This window comes from Bombina bombina, chromosome 3, assembly GCF_027579735.1.
Source record: "Bombina bombina isolate aBomBom1 chromosome 3, aBomBom1.pri, whole genome shotgun sequence".
NCBI lineage: Eukaryota > Metazoa > Chordata > Amphibia > Anura > Bombinatoridae > Bombina > Bombina bombina.
The window spans coordinates 1,028,815,866-1,028,841,306 of NC_069501.1; the positions used below are offsets into that span (position 1 = coordinate 1,028,815,866).

The window sequence follows — 25,441 nt, forward strand, 5'->3', positions numbered from 1 at the left end:
TAAAATTTCAAAAGGAACGAAAATTATTCTGTCTACCTCTCATCTTACCTCCAGTAATATCAGAAATTATTTCCTTCAACTCAGGCCCGAATAGGGTCTTACCCTTGAAAGGAATAGCTAAAAGCTTAGATTTTGATGACACATCAGCAGACCACGATTTGAGCCATAACACTCTGCACGCTAAAATGGCAAATCCTGCATTTTTCGCTGCCAATTTAGCAATTTGAAAGGCGGCATCTGTAATAAAAGAATTAGCTAGCTTGAGAGCCTTAATTCTATCCAAAATGTCTTCTAAAGGGGTCTCAACCTTCAGAGACTCTTCTAGAGCATCAAACCAAAAAGCTGCTGCAGTAGTAACTGGAACAATGCAAGCTGTAGGTTGTAAAAGAAAACCCTGATGAATAAATAATTTCTTTAGAAGACCCTCTAACTTCTTATCCATAGGGTCTTTGAAAGCACAACTGTCCTCAATAGGTATAGTTGTACGCTTAGCCAGGGTAGATATAGCTTCCTCCACCTTAGGGACTGACTGCCAAGAGTCCCGAATGGTGTCTGATATGGGATACATTTTCTTGAAAGTAGGAGGAGAGAACGGTATACCCGGTCTGTCCCATTCCTTTTTTATAATTTCCGAAATTCTTTTAGGAACCGGAAAAACATCAGTGTAAGTATGCACCTCTAGATATTTGTCCATTTTACACAACTTCTCTGGTGGTATCATCCAGAGTCGCTAAAACCTCCTGAAGTAACATGCGGAGGTGTTCAAGCTTAAATTTAAAGGATATGACGTCCAAATCCGTCTGAGGTAATGTATTTCCTGAGTCAGAAAGTTCTCCCTCAGATAGCAATTCCATGACCCCCAACTCAGAGCCCTGTGAGGGTACATCGGAAATAGCTAATAAAGCATCAGAGGATTCAGTATTCACATTAATACCTGACCTACTGCATTTACCCTGTAACACTGGTAATTTAGATAATACCTCCGTAAGGGTAGTTGACATAACTGCAGCCATATCCTGCAGAATAACAGAATTTATGCTTACATGATAAATTACTTTCTCCAACGGTGTGTCCGGTCCACGGCGTCATCCATTACTTGTGGGAATATTCTCTTCCCCAACAGGAAATGGCAAAGAGCACAGCAAAAGCTGCCCATATAGCCCCTCCTCAGGCTCCGCCCCCCAGTCATTCGACCGACGGTTAGGAGAAAAAAAGGAGAAACTATAGGGTGCCGTGGTGACTGTAGTGTATAGAGAAAGAAATTTTTCAAACCTGACTAAAAAACCAGGGCGGGCCGTGGACCGGACACACCGTTGGAGAAAGTAATTTATCAGGTAAGCATAAATTCTGTTTTCTCCAACATTGGTGTGTCCGGTCCACGGCGTCATCCATTACTTGTGGGAACCAATACCAAAGCTTTAGGACACGGATGAAGGGAGGGAGCAAATCAGGTTACCTAAACGGAAGACACCACGGCTTGCAAAACCTTTCTCCCAAAAATAGCCTCAGAAGAAGCATAAGTATCAAATTTGTAGAATTTGGCAAAAGTGTGCAGAGAAGACCAAGTCGCTGCCTTACATATCTGATCAACAGAAGCCTCGTTCTTGAAGGCCCATGTGGAAGCCACAGCCCTAGTAGAGTGAGCTGTGATTCATTCAGGAGGCTGCCGTCCGGCAGTCACATAAGCCAATCGGATAATGCTTTTCAGCCAGAAAGAAAGAGAGGTAGCAGTAGCTTTTTGACCTCTCCTCTTACCAGAGTAAACGACAAACAAAGATGAGGTTTGTCTAAAATCCTTTGTTGCTTCTAAATAGAACTTTAAAGCACGAACTACATCTAAATTGTGTATCAAACGTTCCTTCTTTGAAACTGGATTCGGACACAGAGAAGGAACAACTATTTCCTGGTTAATATTCTTGTTGGAAACAACTTTTGGAAGAAAACCAGGCTTAGTACGCAAAACCACCTTATCTGAATGGAACACCAGATAGGGTGGATCACACTGCAAAGCAGATAATTCAGAAACTCTTCTAGCAGAAGAAATAGCAACCAAAAACAGAACTTTCCATGATAGTAACTTGATATCTATGGAATGTAAAGGTTCAAACGGAACCCCTTGAAGAACTGAAAGAACTAAATTTAGACTCCAAGGAGGAGTTATGGGTCTGTAAACAGGCTTGATTCTGACCAAAGCCTGTACAAAAGCTTGTACATCTGGCACAGCTGCCAGTCGTTTGTGTAACAAGACAGATAAAGCAGAAATCTGTCCTTTTAGAGAACTCGCTGACAACCCTTTATCCAAACCTTCTTGGAGAAAGGAGAGAATCTTAGGAATTTTAATCTTACTCCAGGAGAATCCCTTGGATTCACACCAACAGATATATTTTTTCCATATTTTATGGTAAATCTTTCTAGTCACAGGTTTTCTGGCTTGAACCAGAGTATCTATCACTGAATTTGAAAACCCACGCTTGGATAAAATCAAGCGTTCAATTTCCTTGCAGTTAGCTGCAGAGAGACTAGATTTGGATGTTCGAATGGACCTTGTACTAGAAGATCCTGTCTCAAAGGTAGCTTCCATGGTGGAGCCGATGACATATTCACCAGGTCTGTATACCAAGTAGGAGCTATCAGAAACACCGAGGCCTTCTCCTCAAATAACAATTTTTAACCTCACTACAGTCCCAGCCAAAGCGTTTGCTGCGACTTCACCTGTCCTTAGGAGTTATACGATACCAAATTAAGCCTTCCAGGAACGTTTTCAATGATCACCAGACCCTCTCACATGCAGCTGCATGCACTGCATCCAAAAAGAAACTGCGCAATTATGGCGCGAAAATGAGGCTCTGTCTACTATAGTGAAAGGCCCTTCCTGACTGGAAAGGTGTCTAAACAACTGCCTGGCGCCTAAAACAGTTTCCCCACAATAAAAGTTTTATAAATCACCTCAGATTTCATAAAAAACTTAAATAAAGCAATCGATTTAGCCCACAAGAGTGTCAACCAGTGTATAGCCCATAATAAGCCTTCATTCTGTTAAGAGTCTAAGAAAATGGCTTACCGATCCCCAAGAGGGAAAATGACAGTCTTCTAGCATTACACAATCTTGTTAGAAAATGGACTAGTCATACCTTGAGCAGAAAAGTCTGCTAACTGTTCCCCCCAACTGAAGTTCTCTGGGCTCAACAGTCCTGCGTGGGAACAGCAATTGATTTTAGTTACTGCTGCTAAAATCATACTCCTCTTTTAAACAGAACTCTTCATCCCTTTCTGTTTTAGAGTAAATAGTACAAACCGGCACTATTTTAAAATAACAAACTCTTGATAGCAGAATAAAAAACTACAACTAAACACCACATACTCTTCACCATCTCCGTGGAGATGCTACTTGTTCAGAGCAGCAAAGAGAATGACTGGGGAGCGGAGCCGGAGGAGGGGCTATATGGGCAGCTTTTGCTGTGCTCTTTGCCATTTCCTGTTGGGGAAGAGAATATTCCCACAAGTAATGGATGACGCCGTGGACCGGACACACCAATGTTGGAGAAAAAGGAATTAGATGCACTTGAGGTACTTGGCGTCGCTTGTGTGGGCGTTAAAGGTTGTGACACTTGGGGAGAATTAGATGGCATATCCTGATTCTCTTCAGACTGAGAATCATCCTTAGGCACACTTTCTTTTCCTAAAATATGCTTTTTACATTGTAAGGCCTTTTCAGTACAAGGAGGTACACAAAGTAAGAGGGGGTTCCACAATGGCTTCTAAACACATAGAGCAATTAGTTTCCTCAATGTCAGACATGTTGAGCAGACAAGTAATAACCACAATAGTCGTTAAACACTTACTTTATTGTTTCAACAATTTTTCAAAAAAAGTTTACTGCGCCTTTAAGAAATAAAAAGCGCACAATTTTTCCCAAAACTGCCTAAAACGTTAAATAACAGTATACAATAAAATACACTTATTCAATTGGGACAAAAATTATTGCACCTTAAGAGCAAAGGGTGAATTTAACCTCTAAAAAACATTTTATAGCAAAAAAATATATGTTATTGCAAAAAATTACCCCTGCTGTGGCGCCTACCTGCCCCCAGGGTACTGCAAAGTGACTCGACAACGATCCGGTGAATATAACACCAGTTTAGGCCCCACCGGAGCTAATGCCTGCTGCCTTCTCAGTCAGAGTAAACTGCGTGTCTGAGCGTGTGAAAATAGGCCCCGCCCATCATGGACGTCGTTCATATCAGTCTGTATAACCGCATGGGAAGCGGATTGCAAAGTAAGCCATGTGGTCCCCTTAACACTACTGTAACACTGCAGCCATACTGATTATTTGTTAGTTAACCAAATAAAAAACGTCAAGCTGCCTCTCCCAGTGTCTCATTGATATTGCTTTCAGCCCAGTACTATGTCAAATAAAGATATAAACACAGGATTTTCAGTAATACCCTTGGTGTACAGGTCTACTGCTTACCCCTTCCCTTGCAGGGAAAAAATGTCAGCCAGTTCTGATATACCAAGTCTCCTCAGAAATAAAGGACTGAGCATACCTCAATGCTGCTTGTAGCATGAAACCGTTCTCCACACTGAAGATTTCTCTTGCACTACCTTCAGAAACTATGTGGGAACCAACGTGGATCTTAGTTACAACTGCTAAGATCATCAACCTCAGGGCAGAAATCTTCATCTTCCATATCTCCCTGAGAAAAATAGTACTCACCGGTACCATTTAAAATAAAAACTTCTTGATTGAAGAATCTAAAACTAACACCTCACTTTACCTCTTCCTATTACTAACACAGGCAAAGAGAATGACTGGGGGTGGAGGGAAGGGAGGAGCTATATATACAGCTCTGCTGTGGTGCTCTTTGCCACTTCCTGTTAGCAGGAGTTTAATATCCCACAAGTAAGGATTAAATCCGTGGACTCGTCGTATCTTGTAGAAGAAAAAAAAATTGCCCCTTGTATATAGAACTTAGTGAGAGTGCCTTAAAAAGTTTGTAAACCAGCTGCGCTATGTTCGTTTTTGTAGTTGTCTTCAACATATCCACGAGACCTAACAGACTCCGCAACATGTATTTTAGTCTAACTTTTATTCAGCTTCAACACTAACAGATTCCTCAGTAAAAAAACATGGCTTCCATGTCAGAGACCTAGACACACCCGAGGTATGTGGTCAGCTGTTCTAGAAGCTACAGCACTTTCAACATGAAGACAGTGTATATGTGTGATACAGTAAAAGCTGCCATAATCAACAGCTTGTATAAAAAAATAAAATAAAAAAAAACACCAAAGTTAGAAGCTTGATGGATGAATTAAATAAAGAAGTGCTAGACAAACCAGGAACAAACAATGGCTCAGTGGATAGTTCTACGGCAGCTGATTTTAACTCAATTGTGCTTTTCACAGAGGAGAACTTTCCAGAAGTATATCAGTCTGTTCCCGTCCTGAAATACCAGGCAATCCTCCTCCAAACAAGGAGCATAGTAACCACAGGTAATCGTTTTGGCCATCTGTTCATTCTCAGTTGAGTGCCTCACTCCCTTTTTTATGTAAATTAATTACTCTTGGTCTGAGGAGAACTGCCTGGTATTTTGGGACAAGACTGTCTTTTTAGCTGGATCATCTGGATATACTGAGGCCTAGTTTTCACAGCTGTTGTAAACTTTGTAAACCAGTGGTAACAAAATATCTCATGGAGAGACTTGTTACTACTAGTTTGCACAGTTTACAGTAGCAATAAAAACTAGGCCTTAGCAATATTACCCCTTTCTGGAAGGTACAGTGAGCTAAAAGAATGCACTGACCTGTCAAACAAGCACGATTTTCCTGCTTACATTCATTCGTCGTTGAGTGCACCCTCTTTTTTTTTTAATTAAAATAAGGCCAGTTCAGGTAGAAGGATAATTCTGAACAGCAGAAGTATTACCTGCAATGACTCCGATATCAAATCCTTCAACATCTGTTGAGGAGCTTGTAGTTGCCTTAAATAATGGTGGTGTAAGGGCTGTAAAAGAACAAACAAATATTAAAACTAAAGAAGAACAGTTACAAATAAGGGAATATTTGGAGCACTGGTAATGAGAAGTGTTTGTGCTATACAGAACATTTGGAAAGCTTAAAGGGACATTGTTTTCTATTTTTGGAAAGCTTAAAGGGACATTGTTTTCTATTTTTTTTCTCCATTTTAATGTGTTCTCAATGGTTCACTTTACCTGCTGGAATGTATTTAGTTGTTTGCAACTAGTAAATTTAGCTTTGTTTTGTTATTTGAAGTAGCTTCTTTTGTCTGCAGTAACATCCACCTACACTGAACACATGAACAACAGTAGGCAATAGCACTAATCTCTCAGCAGGGTTAGAATATTTTTGTATGTAAAATAGATTGCTGTGCTTATTGAACCTATCTTCCATAAGTGGCATTTCAATAGTTAACTATTTAGGCTGTGTGATTAGACATAGATAACATTAGCAGGCCTGCTTTACCTGAAGGCTCAACAATAGATTGGTTTAATGAGCAAAAGTAGATATTTCAAACATAAAAACCATGAAGGAACAATTTTCCATACATTTAAAACTCTGCAGTAGATGCAAGTCATCTGGTACACGCTGCAGAATCTGTTGGCGCTCTACAAATAACACATTAGGGGGAAACATTTTATAGTAGAGTGTCCCTTTAATATGCAGGGGATGACATGTAATAAACATATATACCTTCATAATTGTCAATTTGTAAATCAGGGCTAAATTCTGCAGCACCGAGTACAGATACGGTAAAAAAATACAGATACATAAAGCAGACAAGATAAAACTTAATGCAAAATGAGGATTATGTGCTAAAATACATTTTTTTATTTCTTTTTAAAACAGTCATCTTTAATGCCCCTACAATAAAAATAAAATTGATTTAACTCTGAGACCCATGGTTTAAAATCAGATACTGCACTGATCATAGCAAACATTGAAGCAACAGTCACAATAGCAACATCAGCTTTAGGTAGGTGATCCATATAAGAAGCAGCCTGACTTCCTCCATGTCTGCAATGCCCTATATATGCGTTTCTCTTGCAATTTGTTAAAGGGACAGTCTACTCCAGAATTGTTATTATTTAAATAGATTCCCCAGTTTTGCACAACCAACACGGTTATATCTGCAGACTGCTCCCTTATTTTAGTTCTTTTGACAGACATGCATTTTAGCCAATCAGTGCCGACTCCTAGGTAACACCACGCACGTGAGCACAATGTTATCTATATGGAACACATTAACTAATGCCCTCTAGCTGTGAAAAACTCTCAAAATGCCCTGAGATAAGAAGCGGCCTTCAAGGGCTTAGAAATTAGCATATGTGCCTACATGGGTTTAGCTTTCAACAAAGAGGAAAAAACACAAGATTACAGGCACTGCTAGGTTAGTTAAAAATAAAACTCAATTTATTAGAAACATTAAAAAAGTGAGAACCCAGACAAGGTACAAACACAAAAAGGACTGTCTCTCTGCTATGACCAGTGGTATTGACCGTGTTCCGGATTACCCCTATTGCATGTTAGCTTTCAACAAAGAATACCAAGAGCACAAAGCAAATTTGATGACAAAAGTAAATAGGAAAGTTGTTTAAAATTGCATGCCCCATCTGAATCATGAAAAGGTTAATTGACTAATTAAAAAGTGAAAGAGTTCATGAAGGCCATAAATAGTAACAATGTAGGTCTCTCTTTCACCTATGAACTAGGAGAGAGACAAATAAATTATCTTGATGTCACACTAACTGCGCAAGGTTGGAGGCCACATTGATACGAGAGTTTTTCAAAAACCCAAAGCTAAAAACACAATATTGCATGCCAAAAGCAGCCACCCTAATAGGGTATTTAAGGCCATAACAAAGGGAGAATTTGTTAGAACATTAAGGAATTGCACAGATAAAACTGTTTTCCAAACAAGAAATGAATTAACGGAGAGGTTGATGTCGAGAGTGTACCCCCAAAAAATGGTTAGGGGCATAAGGGAGAAAGCTGAAACTAGGTAGAGAGATGACTGTCAAATGAAAGAAAGCCCCCTAAGAGAGATAAGGAAGTTTGTGACAAAATTACATTTCTAACAACTTACAGTGAACAATTTGGTCAAATATGTGAGATAATTTCGAAACATTATTCACTACTAACAGCTGATGATGATCTAGTAGATGTAGTTAAGAGGGTGTAGATTTGTTTACACAAGAGGTCTCACTATTGGCAATAGGGTGGCTCCCACTTGTCTAAAAAATAAAAACAAACAAACATAGTAACAACCAAAGTTCATGGCTAACAGTGAAAGGGGTGTATAAATGTCACAATACTAACTGTAAGGCCTGCGAGTACGTACAACTGGGTAATGGGTATCAGATCATGATCACAAAAGAGATGTTTCAGCATAAGAGATGCTACAACTGCAGAGCTACATATGCAATATACTTATTAACCTGTTCCCTTTGCGACCTACAGTACATAGGCATGACCTCTAGAGAAATTAGGTCACGCATTTGCGAATATGTGTGAAACATCAAAGCAGGCACACTAACTACCCCTTTAATTATGCATTTCAATATCCATCACAATAAAAGCCTAGAGAGTCTGAGATGGACTATAGTAAATCACATACCCACCCCACAATGGAGGTAACAGATCAGCTGTTACCTAGGAAGGAGGTCTATTGGAAACTGACATTAAAAACAAGTAAACCTCTAGGGTTAAACAGTGAATATGACTTGATTAACTATTGGAGTTAAATTGTTACTCTATATTGTGTATCCCTGCAATCTAGGTTTATATTCCTTTTCGATCTCCCAACCTGCCACAGTAAGGTGTAATATGTAACCGTGTTAGGTTTCTGTGGTTTTAAACTACAGAACGGTGTGTCTAATTATGATCAGTCAGTTTATACCTGTAACCATGTGAATGTATAGTAGCATTGAGTATGTGAATAAGTTCCAATATCTAACTGCAATTTATACATATATAACCCCCCCAAAATAAAGGTTTTTGGGATGAGGATAAAGCTACAATACAGGTGGTTGCCTAAACTAGGGTTTCTAATAATATCCCTTAGTTGAAATAGCAATGGATCCAAGGACCTCAGTTAATACTGGATCCTGTACTATCTATGAGCTTTTCAAGAAAGGCATCATGTATAACAGAGTATTATGTTAAGGGATTTTCAATATCTAGCAACTTATATTTCTTCCATCCAGAGATTATAGTCAAGTCTCAGGAATTTCTGCATTGGCCCTTTAAAATGCAATTGTATTAGTAATTTGCAAACAAGTATAAAAAGTGTTGTCAATTGATTTTAACCAATCATGTGGTGTTCTCATGTTTTAAAACACCCAGCTTGCCTGTCACCAATCAAGCTATTACTATGACTCACACAGCCGAAACGAGTCAGCCTTTGTGGCAAGCAAGCTTTGGGAGGAAGCGTACATGTCTCTGTAATGGATCACTTGTGTTTTTAAAGCGTTTACTGAAATAAGAGTTGTTTTTTTTCCCAAGCAAGACCCGTGGAGCCCTTCTCGCCGCTTCATTCTCCTATGCTTATACAGCCAGTGTCTATTCGAGACCCGGAATGACACGCATGGAGGCTGCCGGATTGCTCAACTAATAGAACGGAGGGTGTGTGCTCATACGTGGCTAACAACCACTAACATTGAGTTCAAGGACGCCAGGTGACTTGAAGAGGGGAAACAACGGACGGATATCCCGAATATACCGTGGAAGGTTTCCTTTTCCCCCCAGGACCGAGCACCGACGTTGCTGTGAACTGTGAGTGAAGTTTACCACATAGTGGTTAGTCCCATGGGAACTGGGAGATGGCTGCAGAGAATATGTACTACCCAAATGTTATCAAATGATTGTGTTGGGATTGAGCAGTACTTCACTTTATTGCAGCACTGAGAGAAAGAGTTGCACAGGGGTAAACTTTGTGTTAATTTTGACTATATAGAAGTAGAGCAGAAGGAGGCGCCACAATAGTGCACGATCAGTGTAACTTTGTCTTAACACACGCAATACAAGTAATACTTACAAAGTATACAGCACTTGAGAAGTGCCACAAATGCCTGCTGGATCTTTATTAGCTATCCAGAAAGCTATCCTCTCGGTAATGATGAACAATGTCCCAGAAGGAGCTGTGCTCACAACGAGTCTGTAAGAGATCATCCAAGTTGCATAGAATGCTGTCAAGAAACTCTTCGATATGCTGCAAGTAGATGGTTAGCAGCAGATGGAAGCTAAACCCAGTTAATAATGACGGATTCCAGGTGAAAGTAAAAAGTCGTGAAACCAAAGTCTAAAAATAATGTAGACTTTTAATAACAATGTGCAAATATCAACACTGGTCTTTGGTTTCACGACTTTTTACTTTCACCTGGAATCCGTCATAGTTAACTGGGTTTAAGCTTTCATCTGCTGCTAACCATCTACTTGCAGCATATCGAAGTTTCCTGACAGCATTCTATGCGCCTCCTTCTGCTCTACCTCTATATAGATTCCTACTCTTGTATCGCCATCAAGATTCTGGAAGAAGATTGAAGCCTCCTATCTCTCGCAATATATGTGTTCGTTCAAGCTACACAAGAAGTACTTTGTTTGGCATACGTCTTATATGGGACTTGTCATGGACACTGTCATTTACTGGTATTCACGTATATTATTAACTCTTTATTCATATCATATATTTTTCATGATTATAGGTCGATGGTATATATATATATATATATATGTTTGCTGATTTTTCTCCAATAGCACTTATTTATATAAATAAGAAATACCACTGTATCACTAAACAATATATTTATTTATATATATATATATATATATATATATATATATATCTGCACACATATCATTGGTGTCTGACACCTTTCCACATTTCTACAATATATTTAATCACGTCTGTTTAGCTGACAGATTTGCACTTGCAAATAGGCGCATCTAACTATATTTAATATTTTGTATTAATTTTGACTAGAATGTCCCTTTAAATATTTCAGGCACGGCCTCTAGGGGCTTATTAAGCGCTGCCGCTGACCTAAAAGAAAATTCCCTGAAAACAATGTTTAAGTGGTATTTGACTCCTTTAAGAACCTCACATGACTCAAAACAGATCCAGATTGTGCTATAGGGGCTGCAACGAGATAGGTACATACAAACATATGTGGTTGGATTGTGGAGTAATACAAACAATTTGGAGACTACTCTCCTCCATGCTTAGTTACCTATTAGATGAACATTTACAGCTTACTATCACACAAGCATTACTACATGAACGTATCCAGAGGTTCAATAGACCCATTATTACTTTTATTAAAATTGTATGCATGGTGACAAGGTCTTGTATAGCAAAATATTGGAAAGTTGGCACGCTTCCGTGGATTGAAATTAAAAACAAAATCCAGCACACATATACAATGAATGTAAGTGTCCTAAAAGACAAAAGAAGAAGAGGCGCTCTTTGTGCAGCAAGTTCCAATACAAACTGAAAATCTGTTGACAGTGCTCAAGGTATTATACTCACAAGCGTGACTGCACATACAGTGCAATAATAGGCAAGCCGAAACTTCAGAGCCGTTCGGCTGACTCCTCAATGGCGTATCTGCCACGCAATTGCTGAAGCCCAGGTGCTACTAGCAATGGTCCGGTCTCTCCAAACAGCCTCCGTGGTAGGCGGCAATACAGGGAGTGCAGAATTATTAGGCAAATTAGTATTTTGACCACATCATCCTCTTTATGCATGTTGTCTTACTCCAAGCTGTATAGGCTCGAAAGCCTACTACCAATTAAGCATATTAGGTGATGTGCATCTCTGTAATGAGAAGGGGTGTGGTCTAATGACATCAACACCCTATATCAGGTGTGCATAATTATTAGGCAACTTCCTTTCCTTTGGCAAAATGGGTCAAAAGAAGGACTTGACAGGCTCAGAAAAGTCAAAAATAGTGAGATATCTTGCAGAGGGATGCAGCACTCTTAAAATTGCAAAGCTTCTGAAGCGTGATCATCGAACAATCAAGCGTTTCATTCAAAATAGTCAACAGGGTCGCAAGAAGCGTGTGGAAATACCAAGGCGCAAAATAACTGCCCATGAACTGAGAAAAGTCAAGCGTGCAGCTGCCAAGATGCCACTTGCCACCAGTTTGGCCATATTTCAGAGCTGCAACATCACTGGAGTGCCCAAAAGCACAAGGTGTGCAATACTCAGAGACATGGCCAAGGTAAGAAAGGCTGAAAGACGACCACCACTGAACAAGACACACAAGCTGAAACGTCAAGACTGGGCCAAGAAATATCTCAAGACTGATTTTTCTAAGGTTTTATGGACTGATGAAATGAGAGTGAGTCTTGATGGGCCAGATGGATGGGCCCGTGGCTGGATTGGTAAAGGGCAGAGAGCTCCAGTCCGACTCAGACGCCAGCAAGGTGGAGGTGGAGTACTGGTTTGGGCTGGTATCATCAAAGATGAGCTTGTGGGGCCTTTTCGGGTTGAGGATGGAGTCAAGCTCAACTCCCTGTCCTACTGCCAGTTTCTGGAAGACACCTTCTTCAAGCAGTGGTACAGGAAGAAGTCTACATCCTTCAAGAAAAACATGATTTTCATGCAGGACAATGCTCCATCACACGCGTCCAAGTACTCCACAGCGTGGCTGGCAAGAAAGGGTATAAAAGAAGAAAATCTAATGACATGGCCTCCTTGTTCACCTGATCTGAACCCCATTGAGAACCTGTGGTCCATCATCAAATGTGAGATTTACAAGGAGGGAAAACAGTACACCTCTCTGAACAGTGTCTGGGAGGCTGTGGTTGCTGCTGCACGCAATGTTGATGGTGAACAGATCAAAACACTGACAGAATCCATGGATGGCAGGCTTTTGAGTGTCCTTGCAAAGAAAGGTGGCTATATTGGTCACTGATATGTTTTTGTTTTGTTTTTGAATGTCAGAAATGTATATTTGTGAATGTTGAGATGTTATATTGGTTTCACTGATAAAAATAAATAATTGAAATGGGTATATATTTGCTTTTTGTTAAGTTGCCTAATAATTATGCACAGTAATAGTCACCTGCACACACAGATATCCCCCTAAAATAGCTAAAACTAAAAACAAACTAAAAACTACTTCCAAAACTATTCAGCTTTGATATTAATGAGTTTTTTGGGTTCATTGAGAACATGGTTGTTGTTCAATAATAAAATGAATGCTCAAAAAACATAATTTATGCTTACCTGATAAATTCCTTTCTCCTGTAGTGTGGTCAGTCCACGGGTCATCCTTACTTCTGGGATATTAACTCCTCCCCAACAGGAAGTGCAAGAGGATCACCCAGCAGAGCTGCTATATAGCTCCTCCCCTCTACGTCACACCCAGTCATTCGACCGAGAACCAACGAGAAAGGAGAAGCCAAAGGGTGCAGTGGTGACTGGAGTATAATTTAAAAATTTAGACCTGCCATAAAAACAGGGCGGGCCGTGGACTGACCACACTACAGGAGAAAGGAATTTATCAGGTAAGCATAAATTATGTTTTCTCCTGTTAAGTGTGGTCAGTCCACGGGTCATCCTTACTTCTGGGATACCAATACCAAAGCTAAAGTACACGGATGACGGGAGGGACAGGCAGGCTCTTTATACGGAAGGAACCACTGCCTGAAGAACCTCCCAAAAACAGCCTCCGAAGAAGCAAAAGTGTCAAATTTGTAAAATTTGGAAAAAGTATGAAGAGAAGACCAAGTTGCAGCCTTGCAAATCTGTTCAACAGAAGCCTCATTCTTAAAGGCCCAAGTGGAAGCCACAGCTCTAGTAGAATGAGCTGTAATTCTTTCAGGAGGCTGCTGTCCCGCAGTCTCATAAGCTAAACGTATTATGCTACGAAGCCAAAAAGAGAGAGAGGTAGCAGAAGCTTTTTGACCTCTCCTCTGACCAGAATAAACGACAAACAGGGAAGACGTTTGTCGAAAATCCTTAGTTGCCTGTAGATAAAATTTCAGGGCACGGACTACATCTAGATTGTGTAGAAGACGTTCCTTCTTCGAAGAAGGATTAGGACACAAAGATGGAACAACAATCTCTTGATTGATATTCCTGTTAGTGACCACCTTAGGTAAGAACCCAGGTTTAGTACGCAGAACTACCTTGTCTGAATGAAAAATCAGATAAGGAGAATCACAATGTAAGGCAGATATAACTCAGAGACTCTTCGAGCCGAGGAAATAGCCATTAAAAACAGAACTTTCCAAGATAATTTGATATCAATGGAATGAAGGGGTTCAAACGGAACACCCTGTAAAACATTAAGAACTAAGTTCAAACTCCATGGTGGAGCAACAGTTTTAAACACAGGCTTAATCCTGGCCAAAGCCTGACAAAAAGCCTGAACGTCTGGAACCTCTGACAGACGTTTGTGTAAAAGAATGGACAGAGCTGAAATCTGTCCCTTTAAGGAACTAGAGGATAAACCCTTTTCTAAACCTTCTTGTAGAAAAGACAATATCCTAGGAATCCTAACCTTACTCCATGAGTAACTTTTGGACTCGCACCAATATAAGTATTTACGCCATATTTTATGGTAAATCTTTCTGGTAACAGGCTTCCTAGCCTGTATTAAGGTATCAATTACTGACTCAGAAAAACCACGTTTTGATAAAATCAAGCGTTCAATTTCCAAGCAGTCAGCTTCAGAGAAATTAGATTTTGAAGTTTGAATGGACCCTGGATCAGAAGGTCCTGTCTCAGAGGCAGAGACCAGGGTGGACAGGATGACATGTCCACTAGATCTGCATACCAAGTCCTGCGTGGCCACGCAGGCACTATTAGAATCACTGATGCTCTCTCCTGTTTGATTCTGGCAATCAATCGAGGAAGCATCGGGAAGGGTGGAAACACATAAGCCATCCCGAAGGTCCAAGGTGCTGTCAAGGCATCTATCAGGACCGCTCCCGGATCCCTGGATCTGGACCTGTAACAAGGAAGCTTGGCGTTCTGTCGAGACGCCATGAGATCTATCTCTGGTTTGCCCCAAAGTCGAAGTATTTGGGCAAAGACCTCCGGATGAAGTTCCCACTCCCCCGGATGAAAAGTCTGACGACTTAGGAAATCCGCCTCCCAGTTCTCCACTCCCGGGATGTGGATTGCTGACAGGTGGCAAGAGTGAGACTCTGCCCAGCGAATTATCTTTGATACTTCCATCATCGCTAGGGAACTTCTTGTCCCTCCTTGATGGTTGATGTAAGCTACAATCGTGATGTTGTCCGACTGAAACCTGATGAACCCCCGAGTTGTTAACTGGGGCCAAGCCAGAAGGGCATTGAGAACTGCTCTCAATTCCAGAATGTTTATTGGCAGGAGACTCTCCTCCTGAGTCCATGATCCCTGAGCCTTCAGAGAATTCCAGACAGCGCCCCAGCCTAGTAGGCTGGCGTCTGTTGTTACAATTGTCCAATCTGGCCTGCTGAATGGCATCCCCCTGGACAGATGTGGCCGAGAAAGCCACCATAGAAGAGAATTTCTGGTCTCTTGATCCAGATTCAGAGTAGGGGACAAATCTGAGTAATCCCCATTCCACTGACTTAGCATGCACAATTGCAGCGGTCTGAGATGTAGGCGTGCGAAGGGTACTATGTCCATTGCCGCTACCATTAAGCCAATCACCTCCATGCATTGAGCCACTGACGGGTGTTGAATGGAATGAAGGACACGGCATGCATTTTGAAGCTTTGTTAACCTGTCTTCTGTCAGGTAGATCTTCATTTCTACAGAATCTATAAGAGTCCCTAAGAAGGGAACTCTTGTGAGTGGAAAGAGAGAACTCTTCTTTTCGTTCACCTTCCATCCATGCGACCTTAGAAATGCCAGTACTAACTCTGTATGAGACTTGGCAGTTTGAAAGCTTGAAGCTTGTATCAGAATGTCGTCTAGGTACGGAGCTACCGAAATTCCTCGCGGTCTTAGTACCGCCAGAAGAGCACCCAGAACCTTTGTGAAGATTCTTGGAGCCGTAGCCAATCCGAATGGAAGAGCTACAAACTGGTAATGCCCGTCTAGGAAGGCAAACCTTAGATACCGGTAATGATCTTTGTGAATCGGTATGTGAAGGTAAGCATCCTTTAAATCCACTGTGGTCATGTATTGACCCTTTTGGATCATGGGTAGGATTGTCCGAATAGTTTCCATTTTGAACGATGGAACTCTTAGGAATTTGTTTAGGATCTTTAAATCCAAGATTGGCCTGAAGGTTCCCTCTTTTTTGGGAACCACAAACAGATTTGAGTAAAACCCCTGTCCCTGTTCCGACCGCGGAACCGGATGGATCACTCCCATTAGTAAAAGATCTTGTACACAGCGTAGAAACGCCTCTTTCTTTATTTGGTTTGTTGACAACCTTGACAGATGAAATCTCCCTTTTGGGGGAGAGGATTTGAAGTCCAGAAGATATCCCTGAGATATGATCTCTAACGCCCAGGGATCCTGGACATCTCTTGCCCAAGCCTGGGCGAAGAGAGAAAGTCTGCCCCCCACTAGATCCGTTCCCGGATCGGGGGCCCTCGATTCATGCTGTCTTAGGGGCAGCAGCAGGTTTTCTGGCCTGCTTGCCCTTGTTCCAGGACTGGTTAGGTCTCCAGCCTTGTCTGTAGCGAGCAACAGCTCCTTCCTGTTTTGGAGCAGAGGAAGTTGATGCTGCTCCTGCCTTGAAATTACGAAAGGAACGAAAATTAGACTGTCTAACCTTAGGTTTGGCTCTGTCTTGAGGCAGGGCATGGCCTTTACCTCCTGTAATGTCAGCGATAATTTCTTTCAAACCGGGCCCGAATAAGGTCTGCCCTTTGAAAGGTATGTTAAGTAATTTAGATTTAGAAGTAACGTCAGCTGACCAGGATTTTAGCCACAGTGCTCTGCGTGCCTGAATGGCGAATCCGGAATTCTTAGCCGTACGTTTTGTTAAATGTACTACGGCATCTGAAACAAATGAATTAGCTAGCTTAAGTGTTTTAAGCTTGCTTGAAATCTCATCTATAGTTATTGAGTCAAGAGTCTCTTCCAGGGACTCGGACCAAAAAGCGGCCGCGGCCGAGACAGACGCAATACATGCAAGGGGTTGCAATATAAAACCTTGTTGAACAAACATTTTCTTAAGGTAACCCTCTAATTTTTTATCCATTGGATCTGAAAAGGCACAGCTATCCTCCACCGGGATAGTGGTACACTTAGCCAGAGTAGAAACCGCTCCCTCCACCTTAGGGACCGTCTGCCATAAGTCCCGTGTGGTGGCGTCTATTGGAAACATTTTTCTAAACACAGGAGGGGGGGAAAAGGGTACACCGGGCCTATCCCACTCCTTAGTAATTATCTCTGTAAGCCTCTTAGGTATAGGAAATACGTCAGTACTCGCCGGTACCGCATAGTATCTATCCAGCCTACATAATTTCTCTGGGATTGCAACGGTGTTACAATCATTCAGAGCTGCTAATACCTCCCCTAACAGTACACAGAGGTTTTCGAGTTTAAACTTAAAATTAGAAATGTCTGAATCCATTCTATTGGGGTCAGAACCGTCACCTGCAGATTGAAGCTCTCCGTCCTCATGTTCTGCATACTGTGACGCAGTATCAGACATGGCCCTATTATTAACAGCGCACTCTGTTCTCACCCCAGAGTGATCACGCTTACCTCTAAGTTCTGGTAATTTAGACAAAACTTCAGTCATAACATTAGCCATATCCTGTAATGTGATTTGTAATGGCCGCCCTGATGTACTCGGCGCTACAATATCACGCACCTTCCGAGCGGGAGATGCAGGTACTGACACGTGAGGCGAGTTAGTCGGCATAACTCTCCCCTCGTTGTTTGGTGAAAGATGTTCAATTTGTACAGATTGACTTTTATTTAAAGTAGCATCAATGCAATTAGTACATAAATTTCTATTGGGCTCCACTTTGGCTTTAGCACATATAGCACAGAGATATTCCTCTGAGTCAGACATGTTTAACACACTAGCAATTAAACTAGCAACTTGGAAATACTTCTCAAAGTAATTTACAAATAATATGAAAAACGTACTGTGCCTTTAAGAAGCACAGAAAAAAGTTATGACAGTTGAGTAATAATAAACCGGAGAAACTATTACATCAAATTCTTTCCGGTAAAACACAATTTTAGCAAAGGATTGCCCCCATTAACAATGGATAACTAACCCTGAATAGCAGAAAAAATGTACAGAATATAAACGTTTTTTATCACAGTCAAAGCACAATCTCACAGGTCTGCTGTGAGTGATTACCTCCCTCAAACTAACTTTTGAAGACCCCTGAGCTCTGTAGAGACGAACCGGATCATGCAGGGAAGAAAACAGACTTGTGACTGAATTTTCTGATGCGTAGCAAAAGCGCCAAAATAGGCCCCTCCCCCTCACACACAACAGTGAGGGAGATCAGTAAACTGTCTTAAATTAAATAAAACGACCGCCAAGTGGAAAAAAACAGTGCCCAAAACAATTTTTCACCCAGTACCTCAGATAATTAAACGATTTTAACATGCCAGCAAAAACGTTTAACATCAAATAAATGAAGTGTCATTAGAAAGCCTGTTGCTAGTCGTTCCCACTGCAAGTTAGGCTAAAGTCTTATGCATACAGTATTATCCCAGTGAAGTGCCATTCCCCAGAATACTGAAGTGTAAATATACATACATGACAGCCTGATACCAGTCGCTACTACTGCATTTAAGGCTGAGCTTATATTATATCGGTATGGCAGTATTTTCTCAGTCAATTCCATTCTCAGAAAATAATATGCTGCTACATACCTCTTTGCAGGTTAACCTGCCCGCTGTCCCCTGATCTGAAGTTTACCTCACTCCTCAGATGGCCGAGAACAGCAAGATGATCTTAACTACGCCGGCTAAAATCATACAAAAACTCAGGTAGATTCTTCTTCAAATTCTACCTGAGAAGGAACAACACACTCCGGTGCTGTTTTAAAATAACAAACTTTTGATTGAAGGTATAAAACTAAGTATAATCACCACAGTCCTCTCACACATCCTATCTATTAGTTGGGTGCAAGAGAATGACTGGGTGTGACGTAGAGGGGAGGAGCTATATAGCAGCTCTGCTGGGTGATCCTCTTGCACTTCCTGTTGGGGAGGAGTTAATATCCCAGAAGTAAGGATGACCCGTGGACTGACCACACTTAACAGGAGAAATACAACTTGCCTAATAATTCTGCACTCCCTCTAAACAGCTTAACAAAGATCCAATAGCTGTCAATGTAGGGTGATCACAAAACCCACAGGAGCAAGGAAGAGTGATAAAAGGTCAGTTTATTAAAAACATTTAAAAGTTGCTGTGCAACGCGTTTCTCGGCTAACAATGCCGTTTCATCAGGCTTTATGATTTGTTACACTCTTCCTTGCTACCTTATAACAGGACTAACAACCAATCTCCTATCAGAAATGCAGACAACGCCCAAATGGCTTAGGGCGAATCCGGGATATTATTAAACGCACATCACTATATACACCTTATCTGCTTTCAATAGTATTCTTTAGGTAGTTGTGATGTGCGTGATCATAGTATCCCCGATCTTACAAAACACAACATGCTGAGTAAAATACAATATCAATAAGATCATTTTTAGAGTTGATAAGTAAATGAAGTGTCTGCATGTCAAAATATTGATGATCCTGTGTGACTACGGGCAAATCTAAAGTGCATATACACCTACATCATTGTGGACCAATCAGAGGCCTCACCAGCTACACACCCCTCCATAGCTTGTCATCATTCTCTATATTAGATTACGGGTGCAGCCGGCGGAGCAATCCAACTACACCACAATGAGGCTTTCGATACATCATACTTCCTAAACAGTAATACTTACTAATACTTATATATACATAATGCTATTCAAATGTTATTTCTAATATGGCCAGTTTACCCATATTTCCTGCATCTCTTGACGCTGAATTTTTACAGCTTTTAGCTCTTGCTTGATGACAAGCTATGGAGGAGTGTGTAGCTGGTGAGGCCTCTGATTGGTCCACAATGATGTGGGCGTATATGCACTTTAGATTTGCCCGTAGTCACACGGGATCATCAATATTTTGACATGCAGACACTTAATTTACTTATCAACTCTAAAAATGATCTTATTGATATTGTATTTTACTCAGCATGTTGTGTTTTGTAAGATCGGGGATACTATGATCACGCACATCACAACTACCTAAAGAATACTATTGAAAGCAGATAAGGTGTATATAGTGATGTGCGTTTAATAATATTCCGGATTCGCCCTAAGCCATTTGGGCGTTGTCTGCATTTCTGATAGGAGATTGGTTGTTAGTCCTGTTATAAGGTAGCAAGGTAGAGTGTAACAAATCATAAAGCCTGATGAAACGGCATTGTTAGCCGAGAAACGCATTGCACAGCAACTTTTAAATGTTTTTAATAAACTGACCTTTTATCACTCTTCCTTGCTCCTGTGGGTTTTGTGATCACCCTACATTGACAGCTATTGGATCTTTATTAAGCTGTTTATTGCCGCCTACCACGGAGGCTGTTTGGAGAGACCGGACCATTGCTAGTAGCACCTGGGCTTCAGCAATTGCGTGGCAGATACGCCATTGAGGAGTCAGCCGAACGGCTCTGAAGTTTCGGCTTGCCTATTATTGCACTGTATGTGCAGTCACGCTTGTGAGTATAATACCTTGAGCACTGTCAACAGATTTTCCGTTTGTATTGGAAATTGCTGCACAAAGAGCGCCTCTTCTTCTTTTGTCTTTTAGGACACTTACATTCTCTGCTTACAACTTGGAGAGAGCAGCTCACCATTGGATTGATGAACTGTATTCACCCTGGGTTAAAACCCATTCAAAAGGACTTTATCACAATATTGGTTATTATATGTCCGCATTATTTGCAATTCTAATACTTTATTTGCAATTTTAATATTTTATTTATTTATTGGCACATTTAATTCATCTTTATTCATACTTAAATATTTTTTTTTATTTTTTTTAGTGAATTCAATTAGTTTTATCACTGGTATATTTATGCATATCGATCTTTTTGGTTTGGCGCACCCTTTATTTTGTTTGTGAGCACAGCAGTTGTACTGTGTCTAAACCTCTCATTTTATTTTTTACACATATACAATGTATGAGTCGGCATCCTGGTCACTAGGTACAAAAGGAAACCAATGATGAAGTATGGTAATATTGGAACTTTAGAAATGATTCTAGTTACTCTAGATCAGAGCTTTCCAAACTTTTCATGTTGGTGACACACTTTTTAGACCTACATCATTTTGCGACACAGTAATTCAGTTGTACTAGCAAAAAAGAGGTTAAACTAATTTGTTTTAAGAGATACGTACACATACATAAATGATATAATAATGAAATGTAGTTACAAGTAACAGTATGTAAGTATGTGCAAGAATTAAAAAAAGTTTAATAACACCAATAATATTTACTATTTTAATAAGATGTATGAGGTTGATGGGATGAACACAGTTTCTGAATATTAATAGAACAGTAGCAGCAATGCACTACTGGGAGCTAGTTGTAAAAAAAAAAAAAAAAAACGACTTCAGCTCAGTGTTTAAGCTGCCGTCCTTAGAGCTCGGTAAGTCCGATTGACTACTGCCAGCGCTGCAAACACACTGCTGTCCCACTCACTACACATGCAGTCACGAGTCGATTAAGGAGACTACACATGCGCAATCAGGAGCCAATGGGAATAGTTTCAGTTCCCACTGAGCTGCGCCAATAGGTTAAGATGATCTGTGACCCACTAGGTATCAATCACGTGTCAACCATGTGATATGCGTAGCAGCCAGGAGGAAAGTTGAAAAAAAAAAAATTGTGCTGAAGCAGGGACACACCTACACACTGCTGCCGACACACAGTTTGGAAAACACTGCTCTAAATAGATCTGTAGTCCAACGACGAGAAGAGATGTGTGGCAATTAGAATCTTAGAGATCATTCTGGGAACCCACCACTTTTCCTATGTCAATCTTTATGCTTAAGTCAGTCTTTGGCGTTCAAAAGTTGACTTTTTTTTTTTTATAGTTGTTATTTATCTCCATGGTTCCACCCCCCTTATTGCTCTTTTTTTTTTTTACCAAAAACATAATTTATGCTTACCTGATAAATTCCTTTCTTCTGTAGTGTGATCAGTCCACGGGTCATCATTACTTGTGGGATATTAACTGCTCCCCTACAGGAAGTGCAAGAGGATTCACCCAGCAGAGTTGCTATATAGCTCCTCCCCTCTACGTCACCTCCAGTCATTCGACCAAGGACCAACGAGAAAGGAGAAGCCAAGGGTGTAGTGGTGACTGGAGTATAATTTAAAAAATATTTACCTGCCTTAAAAAACAGGGCGGGCCGTGGACTGATCACACTACAGAAGAAAGGAATTTATCAGGTAAGCATAAATTATGTTTTCTTCTGTTAAGTGTGATCAGTCCACGGGTCATCATTACTTGTGGGATACCAATACCAAAGCAAAAGTACACGGATGACGGGAGGGATAGGCAGGCTCTTTATACAGAAGGAACCACTGCCTGAAGAACCTTTCTCCCAAAAATAGCCTCCGAGGAAGCAAAAGTGTCAAATTTGTAAAATTTGGAAAAAGTATGAAGCGAAGACCAAGTTGCAGCCTTGCAAATCTGTTCAACAGAGGCCTCATTCTTAAAGGCCCAAGTGGAAGCCACAGCTCTAGTGGAATGAGCTGTAATTCTTTCAGGAGGCTGCTGTCCAGCAGTCTCATAAGCTAAACGAATTATGCTACGAAGCCAAAAAGAGAGAGAGGTAGCAGAAGCTTTTTGACCTCTCCTCTGACCAGAGTAAACGACAAACAGGGAAGACGTTTGTCGAAAATCTTTAGTTGCCTGTAAATAAAATTTAAGGGCACAAACTACATCCAGATTGTGCAAAAGACGTTCCTTCCTCGAAGAAGGATTTGGGCACAAGGATGGAACAACAATCTCCTGATTGATATTCCTGTTAGTGACTACCTTAGGTAAGAACCCAGGCTTAGTACGCAGAACTACCTTATCCGAGTGAAAAATCAAATAAGGAGAATCACAATGTAAGGCTGATAACTCAGAGACTCTTCGAGCCGAGGAAATAGCCATTAAAAATAGAACTTTCCAAGATAACAACTTTATATCAATGGAATGAAGGGGTTCAAACGGAACACCCTGTAAAACGTTAAGAACAAGGTTTAAACTCCATGGTGGAGCCACAGCTTTAAACACAGGTTTAATCCTGGCCAAAGCCTGACAAAAAGCCTGAACGTCTGGAACTTCTGACAGACGCTTGTGTAACAGAATGGACAGAGCTGAGATCTGTCCCTTTAAGGAACTAGCGGATAACCCCTTTTCTAAACCTTCTTGTAGAAAAGACAATATCCTAGGAATCCTAACCTTACTCCAAGAGTAACCTTTGGATTCGCACCAATATAGGTATTTACGCCATATTTTATGGTAAATCTTTCTGGTAACAGGCTTCCTAGCCTGTATTAAGGTATCAATAACTGACTCAGAAAAACCACGCTTTGATAAGATCAAGCGTTCAATTTCCAAGCAGTCAGCTTCAGAGAAGTTAGATTTTGATGTTTGAAAGGACCCTGAATCAGAAGGTCCTGTTTCAGAGGTAACGACCAAGGTGGACAGAATGACATGTCCACCAGATCTGTATACCAAGTCCTGCGTGGCCATGCAGGCGCTATTAGAATCACTGATGCTTTCTCCTGTTTGATTCTGGCAATCAATCGAGGAAGCATCGGGAAAGGTGGAAACACATGAGCCATCCTGAAGGTCCATGGTGCTGTCAAGGCATCTATCAGGACCGCTCCCGGATCCCTGGATCTGGACCCGTAGCGCGGAAGCTTGGCGTTCTGTCGAGACGCCATGAGATCTATCTCTGGTTTGCCCCAACGTCGAAGTATTTGGGCAAAGACCTCTGGATGAAGTTCCCACTCCCCCGGATGAAAAGTCTGACGACTTAAGAAAACAGAATTTATGTTTGCCTGATAAATTGCTTTCTCCAACGGTGTGTCCGGTCCACGGCGTCATCCTTACTTGTGGGATATTCTCTTCCCCAACAGGAAATGGCAAAGAGCCCAGCAAAGCTGGTCACATGATCCCTCCTAGGCTCCGCCTACCCCAGTCATTCGACCAACGTTAAGGAGGAATATTTGCATAGGAGAAACCATATGGTACCGTGGTGACTGTAGTTAAAAAAAAAAAAATTATCAGACCTGATTAAAAAAACCAGGGCGGGCCGTGGACCGGACACACCGTTGGAGAAAGCAATTTATCAGGCAAACATAAATTCTGTTTTCTCCAACATAGGTGTGTCCGGTCCACGGCGTCATCCTTACTTGTGGGAACCAATACCAAAGCTTTAGGACACGGATGAAGGGAGGGAGCAAATCAGGTCACCTAAATGGAAGGCACCACGGCTTGCAAAACCTTTCTCCCAAAAATAGCCTCAGAAGAAGCAAAAGTATCAAACTTGTAAAATTTGGTAAAAGTGTGCAGTGAAGACCAAGTCGCTGCCCTACATATCTGATCAACAGAAGCCTCGTTCTTGAAGGCCCAAGTGGAAGCCACAGCCCTAGTGGAATGAGCTGTGATTCTTTCGGGAGGCTGCCGTCCGGCAGTCTCGTAAGCCAATCTGATGATGCTTTTAATCCAAAAAGAGAGAGAGGTAGAAGTTGCTTTTTGACCTCTCCTTTTACCGGAATAAACAACAAACAAGGAAGATGTTTGTCTAAAATCCTTTGTAGCATCCAAATAGAATTTTAGAGCGCGAACAACATCCAAATTGTGCAACAAACGTTCCTTCTTTGAAACTGGTTTCGGACACAGAGAAGGTACGATAATCTCCTGGTTAATGTTTTTGTTAGAAACAACTTTTGGAAGAAAACCAGGTTTAGTACGTAAAACCACCTTATCTGCATGGAACACCAGATAAGGAGGAGAACACTGCAGAGCAGATAATTCTGAAACTCTTCTGGCAGAAGAAATTGCAACTAAAAACAAAACTTTCCAAGATAATAACTTAATATCAACGGAATGCAAGGGTTCAAACGGAACCCCCTGAAGAATTGAAAGAACTAAATTGAGACTCCAAGGAGGAGTCAAAGGTTTGTAAACAGGCTTGATTCTAACCAGAGCCTGAACAAAGGCTTGAACATCTGGCACAGCAGCCAGTTTTTTGTGAAGTAACACCGACAAGGCAGAAATCTGTCCCTTCAGGGAACTTGCAGATAATCCCTTTTCCAATCCTTCTTGAAGGAAGGATAGAATCCTAGGAATCTTAACCTTGTCCCAAGGGAATCCTTTAGATTCACACCAACAGATATATTTTTTCCAAATTTTGTGGTAAATCTTTCTAGTTACAG

General features: G+C 41.0%; 1 protein-coding gene across 3 annotated transcripts in view; it reads right to left on the minus strand.

Moving 5' to 3' along the window:
* SMAGP (small cell adhesion glycoprotein) overlaps window positions 1–25,441 on the minus strand; it is a 190,960-nt gene that overhangs the window by 19,699 nt on the left and 145,820 nt on the right. For all 3 annotated transcript variants that reach the window (XM_053708224.1, XM_053708225.1, XM_053708226.1), the window contains exon 3: window positions 5,927–6,004. In XM_053708224.1, the coding sequence (XP_053564199.1) occupies window positions 5,927–6,004 (78 nt within the window). The remainder of the gene's footprint in view (window positions 1–5,926; window positions 6,005–25,441) is intronic.